This window comes from Urocampus carinirostris, chromosome 9, assembly GCF_059441175.1.
Source record: "Urocampus carinirostris isolate Australia breed hairy pipefish chromosome 9, RoL_Ucar_1.0, whole genome shotgun sequence".
Taxonomy (NCBI): Eukaryota; Metazoa; Chordata; class Actinopteri; order Syngnathiformes; family Syngnathidae; genus Urocampus; species Urocampus carinirostris.
This window is the reverse complement of record NC_142357.1, coordinates 23689108-23711213: the sequence shown is the minus strand read 5'-3', so window position 1 is coordinate 23711213 and position 22106 is coordinate 23689108. Positions and strand designations below refer to the sequence as shown.

General features: G+C 41.0%; 1 protein-coding gene across 1 annotated transcript in view; it reads right to left on the bottom strand.

Annotated features, from left to right (window-relative positions):
* gabra2b (gamma-aminobutyric acid type A receptor subunit alpha2b) overlaps nucleotides 1-22106 on the bottom strand; it is a 68898-nt gene that overhangs the window by 28666 nt on the left and 18126 nt on the right. Inside the window, exons 4-5 of the mRNA XM_088343309.1 lie at nucleotides 12125-12192; nucleotides 2255-2475 (exon numbers count right to left, since the gene is read on the bottom strand). Of these exons, the coding sequence (XP_088199435.1) occupies nucleotides 2255-2475; nucleotides 12125-12192 (289 nt within the window). The remainder of the gene's footprint in view (nucleotides 1-2254; nucleotides 2476-12124; nucleotides 12193-22106) is intronic.

Genomic DNA, 22106 nt, shown 5'->3' with positions numbered 1-22106 from the left:
ACAAGGATGCGGCCAATTCATGGATAAATCAGGGCATAATAAAGTCGAAATAGCCCCAATAACATTTAGTCAATGGATTATACATAATTTACAATTAAAAAATAATATTTTAGGCAGGGACCTACCTGCTAATGCACCAAAAAGAAATATCATTTCGTAGAAAAAATGGGGGCTGTCACAAACAACTGTGTCTGCTCGTGATTTGCATGGTTGTTAAGGGGCTTTCAAAGGTGGCCAAAAATATGCCTGTTACAAAATGTTACCCTCCTGAGAAAATGGCATTACTGACAATATTTGGGTTTCAAGAAAAAAGCTAAAAACTGTTTTGAAAGCAATAGTTTCACTTAGTCTTATTTTTTGAAATCCCCAACTAATTTGTATTGATACCACATAATGAAACAATTGATAATTAGCGAATTATTAAATAAAGCGTTTTTCTGTGCGATAATGGCATTACAAACATCTGATGAATCTGTGGGAAACATGAACGGAAAAACAATTGATTTCTCACTAATATTGTATGTGATAATGGCCTTACAGTACGTCAGTGAGGCCATTATTACAGACCAGGGGGCTATTATCACATACCAACAGCAAAATTATGTAATTTGGAATATTAAGAATTCCAATATCAAAAAGTTAATACAAATATAAACAACTTAGACAATCTTCCTGCATGCATGAAACAAAAAAAAATCTAAGTAAAATTCAGTAATGCCATTTTCGCATGAGGTTTTACAATTAAATCGGGCCTATATAACAAGTCAAGTCAAGTGATGTTTATTTGTATAGCCCTTGATCACAAGTAGTCTCAAAGGGATGCAAAGACCACTGAATATTACAGACTACAACATCCCCTGATCCAAAACCTAAAGGAGGGCAAGGCAAAACTCAAAACATCAGCATAAGGAACATGAATAAACCTAGTAACAAGCTACATTTACTCTATTACATTTACTTGAGTACGTTTTGTGACATTTGTACTTCTGGGAGTATTTTCAAATCACCTTACTGTTTACTTTTATTTGAGTAGATTTGTAAAGAGGAAACTCTTAATCCTCTACATGAGAACTACTGTGCGGGCCGAGCCACACTGCAATTCAAGGGCCAGCGTCACATACCAAGCAGGGGGCTGTTTGAAAGCAAACCAGCGTGCGTAATCGGCCACGGAGCACAAAGGTAAAAAAAGAAAAATAAATGCTCTGTTACTGCTGGGTTGCTGCTATGTTACTACCATGTTACAGGTACAGGGGCGGCATTAGCTCAGGAGGTCTTGGGATCAAGAGATTGCAGGTTCGATTCCCGGCTCCTCCGTGTTATATGTCAAAGTGTCCTTGGGCCCCCAATAAGCAGGTCGGCGCCTTGCGTGGCTGCTATTGGTGTGTGAGTGTGTCTATGAATGGGTAAGTGTGAAGCACATTGTAAAGCGTTTTGGGATATCTTCATTGACTTGAAAAGCACTATATAAATGCAGAAATGCAGACCACCGTGGAGAAAGAAAAGTTTAAGCATGTTACTTTAACCTTAAAAACGTTTTGTGTACCGTCTTCCTGGTCTACATAAACACACGTAAATTAGGCCTATTTATCAACATAGATTTTAGTCCTCCGTTAGGGCAGTGTTACTGGCGTGTCGCTGCTGTGTTACTGCCATGTTTCGTGCACAGAAGAGAAAGAAAAATTAAGGAATGTTACTTAGACCTTAAAAACGTTTTGTGTACCGTCTTTCTGACGTTCTATCTACACAAACACATGTAAACTGGGCCTATTTCACAACATAGCTTTTAGTCCTCTGTTAGGGCCATGTTACTGGCGTGTCGCTGCTGTGGTACTGCCATGTTTCATGCACAGAAGTGAAAGAAAAGTATAGCAGAGAATTGAAAGAAAAGTATAGGCATGTTACTTGAACCTTAAAAATGTTTTGTGTACCGTCTTCCTGGTGCTCCATGCACACAAACACAAGTTAACTGGGCCTATTTAACAACATGCAGTGGCTTTTAGTCCCCTGTTAGGGCCGTGTTACTTCCTTGTTTCATGCACAGTAGGGAAAGAAAAGGTAAAGTTTGTTACTAACACCTTAAAAACCTTTTGTGTACTATCTTCCTTCTACTGTGCTGTAGTTCGGTGGGGCTTGTTTAGTTGCAAAATGTTTTTTCGTTTTCAACATGGAGGCTGAGGCTTATAATCAGGTTTGCCCTAATGTCTGTTTATTTACAATAATCACCACACATTGATCCAAGTTTGACAATAAATACCTCATCGTGTACAGCAACGTCCCGTCATCTTTGATCCTCAGCAGTTTATTGGGCATGGTCATGTTATGAGCCACGGACTTTTTTCCATTATGGAAGAAAGTGTCAGGGGTCCAGATTTTACTCGCCATCAGATTGTTGAGGGGCAAAATATTCATCGGCCCGTGAAATTTCAATCTCTCGTCCTTCCAGGCTTGCCTGAAGAAAACGTCGATAGTGTATTCCTGTGGGAAGTGGAAATGTCATCGGTCCAACTGTTTGCAACTGTTTGTTGCTGAGTAAAGAAAATAACAGACTCCTGTTCTCCAATTGTAAAATGTGAACCAAACCTCATTGGGCTCTTCTGCTGACATTTCTTATCGTACGCCACCTGAAAATTGGGCGGCTTTTGCTGTTTGGAGTCTCCAATATTGATTAGATTGATCCATCTCCTCTCTTGACCCGTTCCTGTGCCGCTGCCCCTCCCTTTCTGCCCAGCGCACAAACTAGCGAGTGACAGAGACGTAACCCTATATTAACCGATCACCCAATTGACCATAAGCAATCGAGAGGACAAAAAAGCGAGGACGCTATTGTCATGATTACTCATTACTCTCACCTGCGCTCGTTTGGCGCCAGCTGCTCCTGGTTACCTGATTGGTTCCCCGTCCTACTTAAGCTCAGTCCTTTCACTCACCTGTTGTCAGTCCGTCAGCGAACCTCTGTTTTCACAAGGCAAGTATTTTTTACTCTGACTCCCATCAGTCCCGTTTTGTCACCCGTTTTCCACTCGTCCTGATTTCACCGTTTGTCTCCTGCTACGACCCGTTTTTTGACCCTGACCACGTTCTGATTTCCTGTCCCGGCTAACGACCTGTTTTTCCATATACTACGCTACGATCTCCCGCTCCGGAAGATCCACTTCCACATTCGGAACCAGTTCCGATCCCGTGAGCGGCTTGCTTCCCGCGTCTAGCGAGCACCGGATCGCGGACGCTGCCTTTCCTCTATATTTCAATAAACTTGTGATTAGCGTTACGCATCTGGGTCCTACTTCTGTTCTGGTCGTGACAGCTACGGCGTTCGCGGTCGATATATCTTAACGCTGTTTTGATTAACTTTGCATTTATATGTATTTAAAAAATTATATTATGTTTTAATAACAGACGTTTATGAGACTCTGGCGGTACCAATTAAATTAACCCTGGTGGCCCGTCCAGAGACATTCAATGGTCTGGGACACACTGGCAAGAAGCCTGTGCTCCCCTTGATCCTTATAGCTTCCTGCATCTGTGTCTTCCCTAAGCTGGCGCTGAGGCAGAGGAAAACCCTTGACCTATAATCCTCTGTTGTCAAAAGAAACATCAAAGAACAGCCTAGAAAGCCCTGCACTATGAAATATTTGTTGACATGTTTGTGTTTGTCTGATTCACACATAGCCAGTGGGGGGTGGGGGTGAATTAAACCCCTAGCTATTTCTTTCCTGCATGTTGTTTCCCAATGGAAAAGCCACTGAAAAGGCTGAAATCCCCTAATAAAACACACAGATGGAACATTGAATGGTGGGATTTGAAATTGTTGTTTGTAGGGTAAAATGACACTTTCCAAACCACTTTGCCAGGAAAACGTTCAGTTGTGTCACTTAAAAGCATCCTTTTTAATAATACACCCCTAAATAATGTTTTTACGATATGTCTTGTAATAGAAAAATCTTACATACCATTTTTTAAATAGCTTGTGGGTTAGAAATTATCCTTAAACTCGTCTCTTAACATAAAATATTTGACAGTTATTTTGGGTTTTCTTATAGGGGCTAAATGACTGTGTATTATTTATCGCCTTCTAGTGGTAAAAAGAAACTTAATTAGTAGAAACTCCTTAAAAAACATTAATGATTCCAATAGTAAGGAAAAATATATAGTCATATAGACATGCATTTTTTTAAACACTCATAGGTCAAGAAATTTGCATTTATTTTACATAACAAGAGCCTCACTTTACGAGAGCTGACATAATTGTCGACCATCTCGCTTCTGCGGGTACCCAAAAAACACAAAAAGGCTGTGCAAAAAATGAGTAACTGAAGTTTGTATTCCTTCTTGTGCTTTATAGCACTCGTTTCAGTTGCACAACACCATGCATCAACATCAAGTGGTTAAATAATACAAACTGTTTCTTGAATTAGGGCAGCACGGCAGCGCAGTGGTTAGCGCGTGTGCGGCACAGTTCTGAGGTCATGAGATCGAACCTTCCTGTGTGGAGTTTGCATGTTCTCCCCGTGCTTCACTGGGTGTCCTCCGGGCACTCCGGTGCCCTCCCACATTCCAAAAATATGCATGTCAGGTTAATTGGCCGGTCCAAATTGTCCCCAGGTGTTAATGAGCGAGTGAGTTGTCTGTCCCTGTGTGCATTGCGACTGGCTGGCAACCAGTTCAGGGTGTCCCCTGCCCACTGCCTGAAGATAACTGGGATGGGCTCCAGCACTCCCGCGACCCTACTGAGGATAAGCGGTGCAGATGATGAATGGTTTCTCGAATTATATTTGTGTTGAATCGAAATAAAATAAATTGCTGATGTCAAAATGAAACCTTCAAGGTCAAAATTTCGTAAAGTTCACATCTTTTAACAAGTTATATCATATTCGTCAGCCCACATAAGTTGGTGTTGTTTTAACAAGAGATTAACTAATGTAAAGTGTGAAAAGACAACTTTTATGCTTCAGAAAAGAAAAAAAAGTTCAATGTAGAAACTATTGTGTTAGCGGTTTTAGGTTTTGGTGATTCAATTGCTTTTCTTTTCAGAATTATGATAAACATTTTTATCTATTTTCTTAGACCCCAATAGTTTATTTTGTTTTTAATATTTAACACCTGCAGAGAAGATTTCATAGGATGCAAGTTTGTTATTTTGACTATTATTGCACGCTGTTGTTAGTTGTTTTGACATCTCTGTGGCTATCAGCCAATCATGTTAATTTATTTCCATGTCTTTTAGGGTGGATATGCTTTTGTAACTTAGGAAGTGTAATAAAAATAAAGGGCTCAGGTGAGGACCTTTCTTTTATTTTAACACAAAGATACTGCTGGAAGTGTGAATTTCCCTACGGGGATGAATAATGTATCCATCCATCCATCCATCTATCTATCTATCTATCTATCTATCTATCTATCTATCTATCTATCTATCTATCTATCTATCTATCTATCTATCTATCTATCTATCTATCTATCTATCTATCTATCTATCTATCTATCTATCTATCTATCTATCTATCTATCTATCTATCTATCTATCTATCTATCTATCTATCTATCTATCTATCTATCTATCTATCTATCTCTTTAGAACAAGTTGGACTTTATTATCAGAAGGCTTCTCCCCCTATCTTCCTTCAAAATCAAAATCATTGATCCATTGATGTCTTCTTTCCTTACTTTGAGTGTCTTCTAAATTTCAAACTCATCAGCCAACCTCTGATCAACTTGAATAAGTTTACACAGTGAGTTATGTTCAGTGTTTTGTGGTTTTGGTTTACGTGTTTATTGTTCTTGTGAGAGTTATATGTGAGTCGTTGCACGTCAAAAGTTCACAGTCCAAAAGCAAGGAAGAAAGTATCAAATGAACAAATAAGGTTGGTGCAAAATAGGGACCCAGATAAGACAAAAATAATGAACAAATGAACGGACTAGCAGACAAGACATGACAAGAACTGAAAACAAACCATGAAAAAACATTAAGACCTTCCACACAAGGTCAACACTAGGAAAGGGAAAAACAATCCATAGGTGGACATGGTACCAATAGACGAGACAAGAATTTTCATGAACACCAAAACAACAAAACATCAAAAACAATCGATTGTTCGTCCATCTATGCCTTTTAGACCTGTAGGAACCGGCAGATCTTTCAACGAGTTAACCTATATATTACTACACATCACATGAGCAGTTTGAGTTTTGGGGGTTTTGCAGACAAGTTATTTTCTTCAAACGTCGTGTGCTAGTCACACAACAGTCTATCAATGCATTGGAAGTACATCTGTGCCGTGAAGTGGCCACTTGGACATTTCAGAGCAGTGCCGCTAAGTCGATAAAAAGAGAATTGCATTGTTCGGATATGTCTGAAGGCAGTGCGTCATTTTAGACCAGCTGACAGTGTCTACCCTGCGGCGGACATTTAGACAACAGGTGTAATATTTCCATCGACTTTCTGCCACCAGATTATAACCCAGCCATGCAGGCCTCTAGGACATTTTTTTCTGCCAACTTGGAGAAATCGAGTCCGCAGAATTTGCAAACACAGCCCTAAATTGTTATTTATCTTAAATAATACTGTGTTATAATTTACCATTGGAGGTGGGTGTTCCGTATTGACCCTTTGCACGTGACGTCCCGTTGCCTTCTCTGGCAGAATGGGAGCCATGGCGGATGGTAAGAAGCAATTGAGCACACAGTAGTTGAATAGGAAGTTGAGTTGAAACAAATACCAAAAACCACGACAAAAGACTATAACAACGACTTTTTACCATGGTGTTTAATTCCTGTGCGGTGGGCAAGCTTATAAGCCCGATTTAGAATCTCATCCCTGTTGATGAAGACAGGCAATGTTTCTGCAGTCTAACGGAAGGACAACACAGGTTGGCAGCCCTTAAGTATTCTAGGATTTGCCACAAACATTTTTTGCAAGGTACGATTGATCCATCTGCAAGTATTTTTATGTTAAGTAGGTACGACTCACGTCAAAGAGACTCAATACAATAGGTTAGCTCGTGCTAACTAGCTACGTTAGTGAGTCAACGGAAGAGAAATTGTCATTACGCCAAAGTAAATATTTTCAATATGCTCAAAAGTGATTTCTTTACAAGGGGCAAATGCCCCTTGCTTTCGTGTTGTTTTACATTCCCCAAAAACTTAGATACCAAGTTCTTTTACTAACGTTTGTGTGGGGGGACATTTTATGCCAGGGGGATGATTGTCTTCAAAATTAAGCACAGTACCACCTAAGAAGAAGCTTTTAGATCCGCACTGGTGTATGGAGATTTCTATTTATGATATAGTGGTACAGATCAGGTGAACTGAAGTCAGGCAAACTGAACGTTTTGTTTGGATGCCCTAATATCTCAGGAGGAGGGCTGTATGGCTTGGTAGCCAGCGTCGCTAATGCTATCCTCAGTTTCTCTAAATAGCGCCCTTTGTGCTTTCCGACAAGGTAAGCCACCTCATCCTAGAGCAGCGCAATATTCGTTTGACAATCCAATGCCAAAGGTGTTGAATAGTATCGCTGTGTTTTTGTTGTTATCTGCTGTTTACTGGCCTAACCCACTGTTCACTACGGGTTACTACCGTCCGTCATGGTGTCGTCACATGGTTAGGTCACTTGTGTGGGTCAATACATCGGAAAAATAAACACTACGGAAGCCCCAAGCATATCACTTGGAAAAATTTGTGAATCTATTTTTTGTGCACCAGCAAGGATGAATTTTAGCCAGCGACAGGACATAAAAGCTGGTGTTAACCCCCCAGTGACAACAAAAGACCTGGTGAACTTGACATACCAGCAACGGCTGATAGAGCCAATAGCTGGAGTTGGTCAGATGTGCTGTAAGTGGCTAACTTTAGCAGCTAGCGGGAGAAGCTACTAGTAAATAATTTCTAGGGTAAATAATAATTTTTAAATTGTTTTTGCAACTATGCAAGGGTTAACTTGCATGAGTAGCTGTGGAAGGTGAATGACACTGAAGCAGCATCAGCTACCAAAAACTATAAGGGGTAATTGTTGGAATCCAGCATACCACCGTCCTCCAGAGGGTGCCAATTGGCTGACAGACTGGAGGACCCAAGACCTGTTCTGCATTACCTAAACAGGTCCCAAATCAGGAGAGGGGTATTTAAGGACTGTGCCGACAGCAGAGGCTGTCACATCATTGCTTTTTGTTAATAACTTTTGCCTCCAATAAACTCTAGTTATTCAGCTTCTGTGTATGCTCTTGGGTTTGCTCCCCAAAACTTAACAGACTCGCGTAGTTTCATAGCCCACAGTTAAGTAGCTGACATGAGTGGCTAGAGAAAGAAGCAGTGGAAAAAACTTGGAGGGTGCCTGAATCACAGAACTTGTTGACTATGAGATATTGGGCTCAGATGTGGAAAGTAACTCTTATTCAAATAAAGGGGCAGGTCAAACTGGCTGAGCTTTTCACCGATTGGTTGATAAGTTAAGTAGCCGATTCATTCAACACTGATCAACCAAGAGGTAAAAATCCCTGGCACCTAGGCCACCTCCTCATGTGAAGAACAATTGTTTGTGAAAAAAATACATGACAAAAGGAAGAACACAACTCGAGAATAAATAAATACAGATATGAATAAATTACAAAATAAAAACACAATAAAATAAATGACATTAAGGAAAATATATAGCCTTATCGCATTTACAGTATGTGTTATATTTAAGTATTACATGGTGTATTTGGGCAGCACGGCGGCGCAGTGGTTAGCACATGTGCGGCACAGTTCATGTCTTGGGAACCTCCTACGTGGGTTCAAATCCAGCTTCAGACTTCCTGTGCGGAGTTTGTATGTTCTCCCCGTGCTTGCGTGGGTTTCCTCCGGGCACTCCGGTTTCATTCCACATTCCAAAAACATGCCTTTCAGGTGGATTAGCCGGTCCATATTGTCCCTAGGTGTGAATGAGAGAGTGAGTTGTCTGTCCCCGTGTGCCCTGCAATTGGCTGGCAACCAGTTCAGGGTGTCCCCTGCCCACTGCCCGATGATTTCTGGGATGGGCTCCAGCACCCCTGCGACCCTACTGGGGATAAGCGGTGCAGCTAATGAGATGAGATGAGCTGGTGTATTTGTGTGTTCATTTTTTATATGGCGTCTATTTTTAGGAATGTATTTATTCATACATTTGTTTCTACATATGACAGTATCAATCCTTCAAAGTAACAAATAAAATCCCCTTTTTTTCTTCATCTTGAAAAAAAAATTAATTTAGGAGATAAATGTTTTTAAACTGACAGCGATGATTTAAAAAAAATACTATCTGTAAAAGTGTTTCCAAGAAAACATCACACTTTTGAAACAGTGATGTGAATATTATTCTAGAAACAAAACAACAAGTTGAATTATTTGCCCCGCCTCTGTGTTTTGTTAAAACGGACCAAAAAAATTCAATTTATCGCCTGTGACGGCTAAAGACATACAAAACTACGTTTGAAATGGGCTGCCCATGAATGAATGATTCAATGGACACATTCCCCGAGGCCGGTCAGATGTCGGCTCTTATCGGAAATTCGTGTTGATTTTCGTCGAGAGGATTTTTTCTTTTTTAATAATTTGCCTTCGACGTGAGCGATTCCTCATATGAGACCCTCTAGTCACGACTGTGGCTTTTTTTGAAATCTCATTTACATATCATTCACCCAGGAGAGAATTGAACAGCCGCAATGTAGGCGTTCAATCAACGGATCAATCACTCGGAAAATGGGACCTCCGTAAAGGTGGGGACGTTTGCCATATCAGGCGGAACGGCTCGCGTGTCTCACCATGATAAGCAGGGAAAGCCCCCGAATAAACAAAGGACCGGCGGGAATAACAAGAGGAGTTTTAATAATTCATAAGATGATTACTGTCACATGAATACAGTGCCTGGTGGAAGTATTTCCCCCCCAAGAACTTTTGTCATATTACCACATTACAGGCTTCATAACTAAAGCTAAAGAACTGAAAATATTTTTTGAAGAGGGCAGCACGGCGGCACAGTTCTGAGGTCATGAGATAGAACCTCCTGTGTGGAGTTTGCATGTTCTCCCCGTGCTTGCGTGGGTTTCCTCCGGGCACTCCGGTTTACTCCCACATTCCCAAAAAGGTTGATTGGCCGGTCCAAATTGTTCCTGGGTGTGAATGAGCGTGTGAGTTGTCTGTCTCTGTGTGCTCTGCGACTGGCTGGCAAGCAGTTCAGGGTGTCCCCTGCCCACTGCCCGAAGATAGCTGGGATTGGCTCCAGCACCCCCGTGACCCTACTAAGGATAAGGGGTGCAGTTAATAGATGGAAGGATTTTTAAAGAATCAAAAATAAGTGAGACACAATTGTGAAGTGAAACAGAATTCCACCCATTCATCAATTTTCTACGCTGCTTATCCGCACTAGGGTTGCAGGGGTGCTGGAGCCCATCCCAGCTAACTTCAAGCAGGGGTGCAGGGAACACAACCATTCACATGCTCATTCACTTCAATAAACGGCGTGTTTCTGGAATTTGGGAGGAAACCGGAGTGCATGGAGGAAACACATGCAGGCACGGGGAGAACAGGCAAAATCCACACCGGGAATTGAACCCTGGAACTTTGCACCGTGGAGCTGCGGGCTAACCACACATCCAGCGTGCCAGCATGAGACCAAACTTATTCAACATTTCATATTATATTTACAATTAAAAAACTGAAAGGTAGGTGTAAAATATTGCGCCTCTGGTCTCTCGGCTCAGCCAAAAGACTCCATAATTTTCCTGAATACTTTTGAATGATCCAATTTTGACCTAAATGAGTGTGTATGTGTGTCATTAGGTCCCAGTCTAAATTGTCCTGGAGAACAGACAGCAATATGAAAACCAAAAACACAGCAGGCTGGTCCGAAATAAAGTTGTCGGAAAATTCAAAGCAGAAATGGGATACATGAATATTTAACAACATTTACACATCAAAACAAAGAGAGCATAAAACCACTGCAAACCTACCAAGACCTGGCTGTCCCTCTAAACTTTCAGCCCAAACGAGGAAAAAACTAATGAGAGAGGCAACCAAAGGGCCCATGATCAAATTGGATGACCTTTAGGCATATACAGCTGAGATGGAACAATCTGTGCACAAGACACCATATAGTGGTACTTTGCGTATATATGCCCATTACTGAAAAGTGGCAAGAAAAAAAGCCTTTTCTGAAAGAATATTATGGAAAGGCCCATTTGGTGTTTGCAAGAAACCAAATGAGGGACACAAATATTATGTGGAACAAGGTGCTCTGGTCAGATGAGACCAAAATGGAACTTTTGGGGAGGAATACAAAGCGTGACGTTTGGCGTAAGAGAAAACGCCATCCCCAATGTCAAACATGGTGGTGTCGGCATCATGCTTTGGGGTTGCTCTTCTTCAACAGGGACTGGGAAGATCATTGGAGTTGATGGAAAGATGGATAGACCCATATAGGGTGATTTGGGCAGACTGTTGGAGTCTGAAAGATACCTGAGAATGGGGCACAGGCTCACATTTCAACAGGACATTGTCCCTAAAGATAAAGCCAATTCTACAACAGAACGATTTAAACTAACATCATAAAGATGTTAGCATGTCCAAGCAAGGGTCGAGACCTCAATCATATAAAGCATTTATTCGAAGATCTAAAAAATGCTGTGCACAAACGATCACCTTAGGGAACTTGAGCTGTTTTGTAAGGAATATTGGGAAAATATTTCAACATGTGCAAAACTTACAGAGATCGCAACAAAATGAAGTTATACCAAGTATTAACTCAAAAGGGGGCCAATATTTTTGCAACTTCTACTTTTCCGTTTTTTATTTGTTCGCACAATATAAACTGTTGAATTAATGAGGTTTCCTTTTACGATTGTGTCTCACACGTGATTGATTCTTTATTAAATATTTTGAGTTTCTAAACTACAGTAACAGTTTGAATTCTGAAATATGGCAATATATCAAAATGTTTTTCGGGGGCCAACACTTTTGCAAGGCACACACTTGTGAGAAAAACACCAGTCCGGCTTTATGTTTGTGTGCATCGCCGACGTAATGACACAATGAAGCCGGAAAATGAATTCCTGTCGCTGGAGTAGCTCGAAAGAACATTGATTAAACATTGGGAATAGTGTATATCTGCTCTCACCATGTCTGTGTCCGAAACAGGTCCGAAACTGGTCACGAAAATATCCGTCTTCACCTCTGTCACCCTGTCTGAGAAACGAAAAACAGGTATCGGTTAATCTAGTAGCAAAGGTATGTTATTCATTTTTGATCAAATGTCATCAGCAATTTTTTTCAAAGCAAGAAGTATGTACCAAGAAGCAATGCAAGTTTACTTTGAAGTTAATTACATGAAATTTTTTTATATCCATTTTACATTGTTTATGAATTTAGCTTTCATTGTTGGGCCCAGAATATTATTTTTGACACCTTAAAGCGGAGTTAGTCAAACTTTTCGAGTCATGGGACGCAGACCAAAACTAGATGGCTACCTAGAAAGGAGGCCACAATTTAGCTTGATGACATCACTGAATGCTGTCTGTGTGGTGTGATTCAAATGTACCGTACATTTCGGACTATAGAGCGCACCTGATTATAAGCTGCACCCACCACATTTCGGGGGAAAAAATCGATTTTGTACAACAAGCCGCACCTGTATATTAGCCGCGTGCGCCCACATTGAAAAATACAAACACGAAATTAACCCATACCCGATGCAGTCCAAAAAACAGCCGTCAAAATGAACGGAAAATGATACCGGTACTTAACATTTAATGCAGACCTGCAGAGTCCAGGTGCCAGTTGAAAGTAATCAAAGGAAAAAAGTGTATATTTCCAAAGGTAAGGGTGGGAAAAATATATATCCACTATTGTTGGCCGCGTCCACAAACACGTCTCACCTTTACTCCACTTCCCGTCAGCCCGCATTTGCCCCGCCCCTTCTTTCTCATTTTTTCGTACGAAACATATCAGAATAAGTTTCTAAAATAAATACATCACAAAATAATAAATATACAGTTGCAAATATGCATATTATACATGGTTACACATATTTACAAAGAAAGACGGTACAGTTTTCAAAGCTTTAATAATAATATTATAACTTTCATCCCAAACCGTGCCTGTGAAGGGTAGCAAAACGCTACTAGGAACACGCTCGCAACACAGCAAACAGCTCTGTTAAAAAAATATACCGTACTTGTAGAGAGCACGGTAAGCAGTCCTCATCTACCTCCCTATAGCTGACGTCATCAAAGTTGTCTTCCTTTGGTCTGGGAAAGAGTCTTTGTCATATAGATGTTGTCCAACGCTCCCTTATTCAAAAACACGCTTGCCTCACGCTCGCAAAGTAAAGTTAGCGCCCGATAGTTCTGTTTCCTTCTATATCGGACTGCCCGATTGCGTTTAGCTTGAATGCTGCGTCATGTGCCTTTCTTTTTGCAATTTGCATGATGAAGATATGTCTAAGCCGTTAGAAAAATTACATAAATTGGCCGCATCACTGAATAAGCCGCAGGGTTGAAAGTTTGGGAAAAAAGTAGCGGCTTATAGTCCGGAATTTACGGTATATATTGTTAACTACCACTAGAGGATACTATCACTTTATCCACGAGTGCTACTGTTGGGATGTTGGCTATATCGTAAATAAACAAGTATTTATGAACATGTAAAATCATGACACTCTGTGTTTTCGTCCGCCGTGGTTGTTGAATTCTCCGCTGCCTCCCTACTGGTAGAGGGCAGAATAGTGACATTGGCCACCTATCGATAACATACAAGCCTTGACTGTTCACACAGAAGTCAGACTCATTGTCAAAGATTCTTCTCTTTCGTTTCCTTTTAGCAACAAACAATTAATATGTTAGCCACTGTGGACACTCGAAGACCACTCTATATGTCTCTCAAAGGCAGTATCATTTCATTGTTTCTATGCATTTCCAATTTTATCTAGCATGTGGCGGTATATATGGCACATTGAATTATAGGGCGCACTTTAAAATGTGTTCCAACATTTCTTTGTTAGACATAGATAGAAAAAAAAGAAAATATTTCCCCTAATAAAAAAGAATCAAGAACAAAACATCAAAACTAACTGCTTGTTTTGTCATGATTACCGATGTGAATTACCTGTGCCCGCTCATTTGGCGCCAACCGCTGCAGGCTCTGATTGGCTCCCTGTCCCTAGTTTAACCCAGTCCTGTCAATCCCCTGTTGTCGGTCCATCTGCGAACCTCTGTGTATACAAGGCAAGCCTTTTTCAACCCTGACTCCCACCTGTCCCGATTTTTCTCCCGTTTGTCTCCGGCTACGACCTGTTTTGATCCAGACCACGTCTGCTCTCCCGTGCTGGTTTACGACGCGTTTCCGACCCCAACCACGCCTTGCTCTCCCAGTCCCGGCTACCAACCAGTTCTTCCGTCCCTGACACCGCCATCACTTGCTACAGAAGATCCACTTCCGCGTTCAGATCACAATCCGAGTACAAGAGCGACTTGCTTCCCGCGTCCAGAATTCCGGACGTCGGCTACCCCAAATAGGATACTCGGATCATTTTCCAGGTCAATTTGAATCCGGATAAACCGAATTTTACTGTGTGTGTGTGTGTATATATATATATATATATATATAAATATATAATATATATATATATATATATATATATATATATATATATATATATATATATATATATATCGGATTAATTGTTTATGAAAATGATTGTTGAACCTGAAGGATTTTTTATTTTATTTATTTGACTACAAGGAATTTAATATAATACAAATTACATTTGTTGAATACAGTGGGGATTTTTCACAAAGGCTTAAGGTCGGGTCGTGCTGTTCCGAATGCGAATGTTTTGTTTAGTTCTGTTGATAACGGAGTTTTTGACGCAGGTGGTAGGTGATGTTTGGAGAACGGAGTCCTGATGACGTTGAAGCGCGGGAATGTTTTGACAGGTCTAGACATGGCGGCGCCCTTCGGCGAGGCGGCGGCGCGCCCATGGGAGGAGGAGTCCGCACGCCCATGGGGGGTGGCTGATGCCCCGACGTGTCAAAAAGACAGAAGACGGAAGAGAGAGAGAGACAGGAGCAGAGATGAGAGATGGGAGGCGCTACGAAGACTAACTAGACTAATTCGACAATAATTCGGCAAAATTCGATGGAATTCACTTAAGAAATCATTAAGAAAACAAATCTGCCCCCGTGTGAAAATGCCTGTTTCTTGTCAATATTTTTCCCTAAAGTTAAGAAAAGAGCATGCATTGTTAGGAGAATAAAGTTCGTGTTTGGTTAATGGAGTCAGATAACTAATTCGAACAATTTGGTAAACGCTACATTTGTAATATAGTTTTTCCCCTAACAAACCGAAGTCTTCAATCTTCAACCCCCTACTAACCCCTCCAGGATATTATCCCATTCGTCGTCCCGCCACCTCCCGAAATTTCTCGACAGCATTGAATTCGACTTCTCTCTCAGCAGTTCCAGTAATATGAGGCTCGTGCATCAGTTCTGCAACATGGCGTCCATTTGCTTCTTCCTCACACCCGTTTTCAATAATTACTGAAGCTAGATCTCACGCACTGGCTCCATTTAGAGCGCTTTCCTTTGCCTTTTACTCAGAACACTTGAGCAATGTAAAGAGGTCATTAGTCCGAGCTAAAGTGCTCTGATGCATCGCCAGTCTGCCATGTTGCCCCCCGTGGCTCTTGCAAGTCATATTTCCAGCTAGCTTTCTCGTTCGAAACGGACGTGGAACCAAGCAAATGGAAGACGGCAGGACAACGGGTCTATCCTTTGGGTTGGATCTGAGTAACAAAGTCCTGTTGGAAGAGGGGTCTCCAACCTGGTGGCCGCGGGCACCCGGGTGCCCCCTGAGGAGTGCTATGATGCCCGCGGACCTGTTCTGAAAGTCCCTCACCAGGGCTGGGTTTATTGGGATTTGCTGGTAAAATGCTTTTTTTGTGGTTGACTGAGTCAAATAGACCCTACATCCAATTATCACGCTTCTTCTTATTCTCTTGTTCGTCTTTCTCTGTTTTTCTCTCTATTACTGTCTTTATTTCCCTCCTTAACCGTCTCTCTTTCTTTCTCTATTTCTCTCTCTCTTTCCATCTCCTTTTCTTTCTCATTTTATGTTGTTTTCTCTTTTTCCTTATCCCTTTCTTTTTCTCTTTCTCCCTTTTCTAACTCTCTCCTTTTTCTTTCTTCCTTTCTTTCTCTATCTCTCTTTTTATATTCCTCTCTTTCTCCTTCTCCCTTTATCCTGTGTCTTTTTCACTCTCTGTCTTTCTTTTTCTCTCTTTGTCTTTCTCTTATTTATTTCCCTTTCTCTCTCTCTTTCCGTTTCTTTTTCTCTCTCCTTTTTACGTCTCTCTCTTCCTTCCTTTCTTTCTCTCACCATTTTCTCTCTCTCTTTCTATCACTCACTGTCTTTCTTGTTCTCCCTTTTCTTTCTGTCTCTATTTTCACTCTCTGTCGTTCCTTTTCTCGCTCTTTCTTTATCCCTATTCTTCTTTTCTCTCTCTCACTCCTCCTCTCTCTCTCACTCTTTTGCACTCTCTGTCTTTTTCTTTCTTTTGTATCTGTTTCTCTCTCTCTCACACTCTTTCTCTCTCTCTTTCTTTCTGTCACTCTATTTCTTTCTCTTCCTTTCTGTCTGCCTTTTTTCTCTTTTCTTTTTACAACTGTGACAATAGGTTCGATTTCTGTGTGAACAGTCAAGGCGCATCCATGTGACTTGTATGTTATGGATAGGCGGCCAATGTCACTATTCTGTCCTCAACCAGTAGGGAGAGAGCGGAGAATTCAACAACCACGGCAGACGAAAACACAGAGTGTCATGATTTTACATATTCATGAATACTTGTTTATTTGATAACTTACGGAATAGCCGACATCTCAACAGTGGCGCTCGTTGATAAAGTGATAGTATCCTCTAGTGGTAGTTAACAAAATATACATTTAAATCACACCACACAGAGCATTCAGTGATGTCATCAAGCTAAATTTTGGGCTCCTTTCTAGCTAGCCATCTAGTTTTGGTCTGGCTCCCTTAGCTAGCCCCCTTATAGTTTTTTTTACCTGATTATGGACTTTACATCCATCCATTATCTTTTACCATAATATTTAATATACGAGATTTGTTTGAAACAAATATCTTGCCCAACATACGAGGGAAAGTTACGAGAACTTCCCGAGGCTACCACCAGAGACCGCTCATCACTGGCATCAACTCGCCCAAGTTTGTGCATGTTCTCCACGCCATCAGACTGCTAGACCCGCGCACTTAATTATACTCCGCAGCAAGTTTGTTTTTTATCTAATTAAATTTATTTTTGTGGATTTTTGTGACCTCAGTCATGATGAAACGAAAAATGAAATGATCTGCATTTTATTTAGCGCTTTTCAAGTCAATGAAGACTTCCCAAAGGGTGATGGACCTATTTGGAGGAACTATAAACTGGGGGCAGGGGTTCTCAAAAAGAGGGATGGTACTTAATAACAAACGCAGGTACAAAGTAACAAACGAACATGTTGGCTTAATTAGTACGTTATTTATTATAATTTTATAGAATTATCCCTTTACGCCACACGAATACCAATGACTAGCACTACGAGATGGAGTTTGGTCTTGATTCTATGAAGGTGAAGGCCCAGTCTGGATGTCCTAGTTGGTTGTGTGGTAAGGGGCCCTCAAGGCCCGGTCAGAACGAGGAGCACGGAATGCAGTAGTTTAAAGCCGACATTGGGTGTGGGTGGCTGGAGCCTTCTTTGAGGTCGATGTCTGAGTCTCACCAAGTTGTCCGCTTTCTTGATCAGGCTTGGGCAAGGTACTCTGGTTGCTTGTTAAGCTGGGACTGGATCAGAACCAGGATTTGGTCCTGTGCTTCTTGTTCATCTGGCTACGGAGAACTCTTTTTTGCCCTTTGTCAGCTCGCTGGCTTTTTCAAACTGAATTGAGAGGTGTGAGGTGCCCTGGGTCCCGGCTCCGGACGGCCCCCTGCGGGGATTGTCACGTCAACCTTTGATACGCACATGCAAGATACCGCCATACCACCCCTCGTGCCAGATAACAAAGCTTACACCACGTTGTTATCAGATAACCCAGTCACTATGAATAATTGAATTAAAGCATAGTATTCTCATGATCCGATATTGCCTCATCATTTTTTTTTGACATTGCAAAACAGAATTTTCGACCCAATGTAGAATGTGCTGCCATTGTTATCATTCGGGCCAATTTAGTTCGTCGTTTTTAAAAAAAAAAAAAATCATCCACATCTTATTCATTGAATGTAGCAAAATATAGACAAAACAAAAACACACAGAGCCTCTTTGTAAGAAACTCGGGACAGCACAGGCCCCCTGCAGTCAAATGTTTTACCCAGAGTGCGTTTCATGCCCGAGGATGACAGTGAAATTATTTAAAGCAACATGAGGAGTTGAGGACAATAGCGAAAGTTCTTTTTTTTTCAGCAAGAACAGCTTTTCACAAAATCCTCGTCCCTTGCTGTTACAGATGGGACCGCTGAACCGTGCTTAACTGCAAGTCATGATTCTGAACCTTCCCAAATGTCAGGAAATCCTTTTTTCATTTTTCTCGCTGTTGCTAAATGAAATGGTGAAAATATATACTATTGCAGGAAACTGAAAATATATACCTTGTAACCTATTCTTTTTTTTTTAATTGTTGCTTCTCAATCTTGTACTTCTTGGCACTAATGTTACAATGGGCTATTCTCTTGTATTTAACTTACGAAAAACGGTACATACGAACATTATTCCGGGATGGCGAAAAATATCCGGACATTGCTGTAAGTTAGATTTTTTATTTTGTGCACCTTTTTCTGACTACAGGACATTACTGTAGTGCTTCTTTCTGCGGCTACCGGCGTCTGGTGCTGTGAGATATCACCCAGCATCCACCTGGAAGTAAAAAAATTAGCTTCCTCTTCCTAGTTCGTGCGTAAACATTCTATACTGTCTATGCTTATACTATCTCCAGCGCGCTAAGAACTTTGACATTTTTATTGTTTAATATCTCGTGCATCCAATCAATATGGTTGGTGTAAAGTGTAAAGAAGAGGTGAGCCGTTTCCTTTGAAATGAAAGAGGAATAAGAAAGCTTGATGCGGTTGAGACAATGGTCGGAACGCTTTTTTCCGGGCACATTTTACCACGGAGGAGGACCTCTTGAAGCTTATCATCCAAAAGTAAGTTGAACTTAACTTTATCTTTACAGAGCATATTATTTTAGGAAGATTTTATTTTTTAGTACAAAACAATACAGGTTACTTATTCAAGCCTCCAACATACATATATAAACCTTAAACAAACATTCCATAGAAAATATAGCACAGAAGCAACTTACGAACAAATTCCACTTGCGAACGATCGTCCGGAACCTATCTCGTTCATAAGTAGGGCAACGTCTGTATAACTTAAGCCAGTTTTCTAAGCACCACGTTTGAATTTTATTTGCCTATTTATCCTTACAGCCAATCCATCCATCCATTATCTCCCGCTCATCTGTGGTCGGTTCGCGGAGGCAGCAGGCATAGCAGGTAAGCCCAGACCTCCCTATCCCGTGCCACTTCATCCAACTCATCCGACGGGATACTGAGGCATTTCCACGCCAGCCCAGAGACGTAGTCTTTCCAGCGTGTCCCGGGTCGCCCCCGGGGCCTCCTGCTGGTGGGACATGCTCGGAACACCTACCAAAGGAGCCGCCAGGCGGCACCCTTATAAGATGCCCGAGCCACCTCAACTGGCTCCTCTCAATGCGGATGAGCAGTGGCTCTACACAGAGTCCCTCTCGGAAGACTGAGCCTTATCTTTAAAGGAGATAAGGTATTTCATCTGATATTATTTTATCTTCTTTTGTTTCAAATTGTTTATTCCATGTTTTACCCTGGGGTGCCATGTTTAATCTTGTTGATATCAGTGACAATAAAGACAAATTAAGTCAATATTTATCATTCCATTAAAAAGACGGAATTTGCCGCCTTTTTCCTCTTGTTTACACACTTTGTCATTAGAATGCTAAGAATAGTTGCTTGAAATCTGTTGAAGTTCACACTTCAAGTTCACACAAAAAACAACACCTCCAAATGCAAGTCATGGAATGATTGTGGATCATGTTTAACATTCAGGAAGATTTCTAGTATAGTAATCTTAATACTCGTATCCTTTATTTACTTAAAATATGTAAAACTTAAAAAGTATTTCATTATAATGCAGAAAGTATAGCTCATTTTAAATATTCATTTCTATGTTTATTGTTTCATGCGGGTGATTTGTATTCGCAAAAAAGCAAGATAATAACCACTGCGGCGCAGTGGTTAGCGCATGTGCGGCACAGTTCTAAGGTCTTGGGAACCTCCTGTGTGGGTTCAAATCCAGCTACCGGACTTCCTGTGTGGAGTTTGTATGTTCTCCGTGTGCTTGCGTGGGTTTCTTGGTACTCCTCCCACATTCCAAAGACATGCATTTCAGGTGGATTGGCCGGTCCAAATTGTCCCTAGGTGTGAAAGAGCGAGCGAGTTGTCTGTCCCTGTGTGCCCTGCGATTGGCTGGCAACCAGTTCAGGATGTCCCCTGCCCACTGCCCGATGATTGCTGGGATGGGCTCCAGCACCCCGCGACCCTACTGAGGATAAGCGGTGCAACTAATGAGATGAGATGAGATTTTGCCTGGTCATTTTTTGCCCAGCATTTCATATGTTTTTGGCTTTTCGTGGTACCCCTAGCAGCAAGATGGCGGAAAATAATTTTCTCAACCCATGAGTAATAAAAAAAAATGCATGTTGATATGATGTTTCATTAATTGTAATTATTATTCAATTCAATTGTTTTTTTAATGAATTAAAATTAGTTTTACCACTAGGAAAATGCTGAATAATACACTGTCTTTTTAGATAGGATTTACTTATTACTTATCTTTGTTGATGTGTAAAATGTCTCAATTTCTATGTTATGTTATAATATTTTATCATTATATTTTATTATTATATTTTATTATTATATCTTTCGTTTTTTGTATTCATTGTAAGCATGTGAAAAAATGTATATCACTATTTATTTGTTTTGCATTTTTGTTATTTTAACTCTATGCAAGAGCTGCGGAATGTTTTAGCAGGACCTCACTCAGACCCTAATTTAGGTAACCCCCCCAATAAATTGAGTTTGAGCACCTGGCATTAGTCCCTCCAAAACAAAGTATGAATCCTGATTTTAGAGCTTGAAATGAAACTGTATCTTTTATTTTTACAAAACTTTCTTTACAAGCTATTCAAATTCACATGCAAAAATTATATGAATAAAATAAAATTCACATAAGCATGTTTAATTGTCAGAGAGTCATGGAAACAGGAAGTGTATAACCGCAGCACAGTTAAGAATGGAAGATAAAGTCAATTCATATTAGTGTTCACTCGAATTGAATTGGTTCTCATTCCTGGAAGCGTCGTGTCATGTGGCAGTGTGACAAATCAGAGAAAAGCACGATTTAAAAGAGCCGTTAAGCATGTCGGTGCGGGTATCGTGTTTTTCATGCCATTCTGCAAATACTCGACCGACGCATCACTAGTGATGAATCGGTATTCTGTTGTGCCGCAGTTCCATAACTAGCCATGATGTGCAGACAGCGACATAAACCAGCTTGAGCGTCTCAAAGCTGTTGCATGCACTTGTCGACGTGTCATATCGATGCATTTGGACGCTGAAAGTGGTACTCCGAGCTTACACGAGAACTATCGATTCTTCTTTGAAGGTGACGTGTTGATATCGTATCGACTCGGAGTGCAAAGAAGAGCCTCGTGCGCCGTTGGGCCTACACTCGAATGCCGAAACAAGAACATTTCATTCCGTCCCTTGGAACCCTTCCAGTTGCCTCAAGGGGGAAACGTGGGTTGGAATCCAGAACCACTGCCCTACATTTTCCTCTTCGACCGCTATCATTAAGTCATAGTGTGCAACGGTTTAATTCATATAATAATACAGGGGTGTCAAACTCATTCTAACTCGGGGGCCACACGATAGAACAAATATTCTGTCGGGGGCCAGACTAGTAGATTAAAGAGAAAGAAAAAGAGAGATAAAGAAATAAGAGAAAGAAGGAGGGAAA